General features: G+C 41.3%; 1 protein-coding gene across 4 annotated transcripts in view; it reads left to right on the forward strand.

Moving 5' to 3' along the window:
• ELP2 (elongator acetyltransferase complex subunit 2) overlaps nucleotides 1–4,174 on the forward strand; it is a 162,750-nt gene extending 158,576 nt beyond the window's left edge. For all 4 annotated transcript variants that reach the window (XM_073587856.1, XM_073587859.1, XM_073587857.1 and 1 more), the window contains one exon: nucleotides 3,856–4,174. In XM_073587856.1, the coding sequence (XP_073443957.1) occupies nucleotides 3,856–4,018 (163 nt within the window). In that variant the 3' untranslated portion in view covers nucleotides 4,019–4,174. The remainder of the gene's footprint in view (nucleotides 1–3,855) is intronic.
• Nucleotides 4,175–6,393: the final 2,219 nt, after the last annotated feature.

Raw genomic sequence — 6,393 nt, forward strand, 5'->3', positions numbered from 1 at the left:
AGACTGTCAAAGGTTGAACTTAAAGGCTATAGTTCCAAAACATATGTTTGGTTCAAAGCCAACATTGCGCATCACGAAAGAACATTATACCCGTAGTGAAGCATGGTAGATATAGCATTATGCTTTAGGCTGTTTTTTTACAGCAGAAAATCCAAATCCAATTGAAAATCTATGGGTGACCTGGACCTGGGAGCTTTACACAGGACATCCCTTTACAATCTGACAGATTTAAACTGGTATGTCAACTTTCATATCCACCATACGTGTGTGTATGTGTATGTATGTATGTATGTGTATATATACACTCACTGGCCACTTTATTAGGTACACCATGCTAGTAACGGGTTGGACCCCCTTTTGCCTTCAGAACTGCCTCAATTCTTCGTGGCAGAGATTCAACAAGGTGCTGGAAGCATTCCTCAGAGATTTTGGACCATATTGACATGATGGCATCACACAGTTGGCGCAGATTTGTCGGCTGCACATCCCTGATGCGAATCTCCCGTTCCACCACATCCCAAAGATGCTCTATTGGATTGAGATCTGGTGACTGAGGAGGCCATTTGAGTAGAGTGAACTCATTGTCATGTTCAAGAAACCAATCTGAGATGATTCGAGCTTTATGACATGGCGCATTATCCTGCTGAAAGTAGCCATCAGATGTTGGGTACATTGTGGTCATAAAGGGATGGACATGGTCAGCAACAATACTCAGGTAGGCTGTGGCGTTGCAACGATGCTCAATTGGTACCAAGGGGCCCAAAGAGTGCCAAGAAAAAATTCCCCACACCATGACACCACCACCACCAGCCTGAACCGTTGATACAAGGCAGGATGGATCCATGCTTTCATGTTGTTTACGCCAAATTCTGACCCTACCATCCGAATGTCGCAGCAGAAATCGAGACTCATCAGACCAGGCAACGTTTTTCCAATCTTCTACTGTCCAATTTCGATGAGCTTGTGCAAATTGTAGCCTCAGTTTCCTGTTCTTAGCTGAGAGGAGTGGTACCCAGTGTGGTCTTCTGCTGCTGTAGCCCATCTGCCTCAAAGTTCGACGCACTGTGCGTTCAGAGATGCTCTTCTGCCTACCTTGGTTGTAACGGGTGGCAATTTGAGTCACTGTTGCCTTTCTATCAGCTCGAACCAGTCTGCCCATTCTCCTCTGACCTCTGGCATCAACAAGGCATTTCTGGCCACAGAACTGCCGCTCACTGGATTTTTTTTCTTTTTCGGACCATTCTCTGTAAACCCTAGAGATGGTTGTGCGTGAAAATCCCAGTAGATCAGCAGTTTCTGAAATACTCAGACCAGCCCTTCTGGCACCAACAATCATGCCACGTTCAAAGGCACTCAAATCACCTTTCTTCCCCATACTGATGCTCGGTTTGAACTGCAGGAGATTGTCTTGACCATGTCTACATGCCTAAATGCACTGAGTTGCCGCCATGTGATTGGCAGATTAGAAATTAAGTCTTAACACACAGTTGGACAGGTGTACCTAATAAAGTGGCCAGTGAGTGTGTGTATATATATATATATATATATATATATATATATATATATATATATATATATACATATACACAGTCATGGCCAAAAGTATTGACACCCCTGCAATTCTGTCAGATAATATTCAGTTTCTTCCTGAAAATGATTGCAAACACAAATTCTTTGGTATTACTATCTTCATTTAATTTGTCTTAAATGAAAAAACACAAAAGAGAATGAAGCAAAAAGCAAAACATTGATCATTTCACACAAAACTCCAAAAATGGGCCGGACAAAAGTATTGGCACCCTCAGCCTAATACTTGGTTGCACAACCTTTAGCCAAAATAACTGCGACCAACCGCTTCCGGTAACCATCAATGAGTTTCTTACAATGCTCTGCTGGAATTTTAGACCATTCTTCTTTGGCAAACTACTCCAGGTCCCTGATATTTGAAGGGTACCTTCTCCAAACTGCCATTTTTAGATCTCTCCACAGGTGTTCTATGGGATTCAGGTCTGGACTTATTGCTGGCCACCTTAGAAGTCTCCAGTGCTTTCTCTCAAACCATTTTCTAGTGCTTTTTGAAGTGTGTTTTGGGTTATTGTCCTGCTGGAAGACCCATGACCTCTGAGGTAGACCCAGCTTTCTCACACTGGGCCCTAAATTATGCTGCAAAATTTGTTGGTAGTCTTCTGACTTCATAATGCCATGCACACGGTCAAGCAGTCCAGTGCCAGAGGCAGCAAAGCAACCCCAAAACATCAGGGAACCTCCGCCATGTTTGACTGTAGGGACCGTGTACTTTTCTTTGAATGCCTCTTTTTTCTCCTGTAAACTCTATGTTGATGCTTTTGCCCTAAAAGCTCTACTTTTGTCTCATCTGACCAAAGAACATTCTTCCAAAATGTTTTAGGCTTTTTCAGGTAAGTTTTGGCAAACTCCAGCCTGGCTTTTTTATGTCTCGGGGTAAGAAGTGGAGTCTTCCTGGGTCTCCTACCATACAGTCCCTTTTCATTCAGATGCCGACGGATAGTACGGGTTGACACTGTTGTACCCTCGGACTGCAGGGCAGCTTGAACTTGTTTGGATGTTAGTGGAGGTTCTTTATCCAACATCCACACAATCTTGCGCTGAAATCTCTTGTCAATTTTTCTTTTCCGTCCACATCTAGGGAGGTTAGCCACAGTGCCATGGGCTTTAAACTTTTTGATGACACTGCACACAGTAGACACAGGAACATTCAGGTCTTTGGAGATGGACTTGTAGCCTTGAGATTGCTCATGCTACCTCACAATTTGGTTTCTCAAGTCCTCAGACAGTTCTTTGGTCTTCTTTCTTTTCTCCATGCTCAATGTGGTACACACAAGGACACAGGACAGAGGTTGAGTCAACTTTAATCCATGTCAACTGGCTGCAAGTGTGATTTAGTTATTGCCAACACCTGTTATGTTCCACAGGTAAGTTACAGGTGCTGTTAATTACACAAATTAGAGAAGCATCACATGATTTTTCGCACAGTGCCAATACTTTTGTCCACCCTCTTTTTTATGTTTGGTGTGGAATTATATCCAATTTGGCTTTAGGACAATTCTTTTTGTGTTTTTTCATTTAAGACAAATTAAATGAAGATAATAATACCAAAGAATTTGTGTTTTCAGTGATTTTCAGGAAGAAACTGAGTATTATCTGACAGAATTGCAGGGGTGTCAATACTTTTGGCCATGACTGTATATATATATATATATATATATATATATATATATATATATATACATTTACACGTGTATGTATATACTGTATATATATATGTGTATGTATATGTATATATAATATATATTTTTGTGTGTGTGCAAATGCAAGCTTTAACGTCTTTTCAGCAGGCCTACTATGCTTTGTATTTTTTTAGTTGCTAAAATGGCAAAATCTGTACGTGAAAAGACAAATTGAAATAGCGACACTGTATTCAGCTGGTCCACATATCAGTTTATCTGGTGCATATCTAGGAATATGACAAATCTTTTTATTGCAACGTAAGATTATCCCCTCACCAAAAAATCATTAAATGGTAATTGAGAAGTGTGACCCGACACTAATGTGTTGAAAGTTAAAATTGATGTAGTTTGCAGTTTAAATTATTGACAAGTGAAGGGATAAATGTCATTAGTGTTGTTAATAATCTTGGCAATTCCGGCATATTTAATACCTGCAGGTTGTGACAAGTCAATTTCTCCCGGTTGGCAGAAGTGCGATAAAGTAGACTAATTAGATGTAAGATGGTATTTGAATCTTGCAGCCCAGCTGAGTTTGACATTTTCCTGTTGTCACACAGATCCTTTCCTTATTCCATTCTCTCTCTTTCAGCCTTTGTCACACTCTGACTGTCAAGCAGCTCTGCTGGAGAAGCAAGCCAGGTCGTGCTGGACATGATGATCCGGACAATGGAGAGTGGTTGCAGCTGGCGAGCTGTGGAGCAGATCATGGTGTTAAGATATTCAATGTTAACAAGAGTATATTCTCATTATAAAAGCTACTTAGAGAAATGAACATAATTTATGAATGAGCTAGCACGGCCAGTGCTGATAGATCATGGCTTCAAAGAAGCTGAGTGTCATTTCACTTACAATTCCAAGACTGGCGGATTTTTTATTAAAAGTAGCAATAAATAATCTATGGGACAAGTGAGATTTGCATGCTGTCAATCAAACGTTTTCTTCTTATATGACATTCAGCGCACAAGGTGAATCCAGGAATCATGATCTTATCTGTCCTGGAATTCTCTTAAACGGTCAATTTTGTGTCCCATTTGTCATCACATTAATGGAAACATGCACTTATCTGATCCTTAGCTTCTTGTTCACTGTCTAGACTAAAGAAAAAGTCTGGAAGGTTGTCTTGTACTATGAATTAGCTTTAAAAGGGTTGTCCACTACCATGACAATCCCTTCTTAATCCATATATTTACCCTCAGTAAAATAATAACACACTCACCTCTGGTGACAACGCTGCTATTCCAGCAGTGTCGACAGTGGCTCTCTGTAGGATCACGTGATATTGTTACTTCACACGATTCTTAAGGCCAACAGCCGATTCACTGTCTTCTCCTTTGGATAAATCACATTGATCCTGAGGAAGTGAGAGCTGCTACTCTCTCTCTTCCTCCAGGTCATAGGCTGCATAGGCAGCCTCAATAGTAAAAAGTTGGTCACACTAGTCAAACACTATGTTTGACAAGTGTGACCAACCTGTCAATCGGTTCTCCAAGCGATGCTACAGATCTCTTGGAAACCGCTAGCATTCTGCAAGCTAATTACGCTTGCAAATCGCTTGTTTTTCCGCTGGAAAATCGAGGGAATTTAAAATGCGAATTTCCCGCAGAATGGAATTCTGGAATTCTCGCGGTAACTTCCGCGGGACTTCCGCTACGTGTGAACCCAGCCTCAAGGCAGAGACACACTGCCGTATTTCTCGTGCGAGAATTGCATTGTAAACCTCGTACTGGCTGTCGGCTCTCCTGACCTGAGCTTGACAGCTGCATAGTAATCCATCACACTGTCATGCTCGGGTCAGGAGAGGTACCGGGCCAGTCCATGCATTGCGATGCGATTTTTGCACGAGTTATACGGCTGTCTGACTCTGCCCAAGTGTTATTGTTTTATAAGTAGGAATCAAACGGATTGAGAAGGGGTTGTCTGAGAAGTGGACAACCCCTTTATTATTGTCAACAGGGAAATTGCGAGTCAATGGGAAGAATTCATTCAGCAGGCTTTACTCTTTTTTTTTTTTTTTTTTTATTCTGAATTTCCTACATGGCAAGTATATATAAAAGTAGCATTTTCACAGCAATTTACAAGGAAATGTCATTTTTTTTTTATTTTTACTTCTTTAATTTACTTATTGAAATGAAAAAATGAAAATACACTTTTTGTGGCGTTTACATGGTTTTACATCGTTTAATTAAATTTCAGCTGACAGTTTAAACGTTTTTCAGGTTTTCTTTTTCCTAAAAATAAACGGAAAACTATGAAATAATATTTGTCATCATTCGTGTTGCTGCAACATATTCCTCCATAGCACTTTACAATTCAGTATTCAGAAATTTAAAAAAAAAAAGTTACTTCTCTGCTCTCATCTCCAGCACCTTGACTCTTGTAGGCCCTGTCTGTTCTGCAGTTATGATGAGCCATCTCATGATATTCCTGCAGCTAATCACTGGCCTGAGCTGCAGAAGTAGCATGTGACTGCTTAGGCCTGTTTCACACATACGTTTTTTTGCATCAGTTGCAATCCGCAAAAATGGCGGGACACGGATCCGCAACTGTTTTTAAACCAACGTGTGCTTCCGGACCGTTGCTTTGACGGATCCGTGGAAGGCAGAAATTTAAAGGAACCCGTGCCCGGGATGAGAGAGAGAGAGATTTTTTTTTTACCTGCCGCCAGAACGGGATTTAGGGTTAAATGCTCGGGAAAAGCAATGCTGCCAGGCATGCGCAGTGACAAATGCGGATCCGGCTAGCCAAAAAAACTTGCATTGTCCGTCCTGTCATATCAGCGGACGCCAAATTTTTGGCGGATCCGTAAAAAAACGGATTACCACCCGTCTAGATCCGCCGATAATGAAAGTCAATGGGAAAAAAAACGGATCCGCCAAGAAAAATGGCGGATCCGTTTTTTTTGCAAAACGGCGGATTTTGACTCATGGTCACAAAGGGATGTGTGAAACAGGCCTTAGGCCAGTAATTGGCTGCAAAAGTCACGTGAGTGATGTGCGAGATGTTATCACTGCAGGACCGGCAGGGGCCATCTAAGCGGCAGCACTGGAACAGCATGGAATTCAATTGGTGAGTAATGCTTATTTACCTTAGAATATCGCCTACTCTTACGACATTGTGTAAAATTCCT

Source organism: Dendrobates tinctorius, unplaced genomic scaffold, assembly GCF_039654945.1.
Source record: "Dendrobates tinctorius isolate UK_male_01 unplaced genomic scaffold, ASM3965494v1 ptg000102l, whole genome shotgun sequence".
In the NCBI taxonomy this organism is placed as follows: Eukaryota; Metazoa; Chordata; class Amphibia; order Anura; family Dendrobatidae; genus Dendrobates; species Dendrobates tinctorius.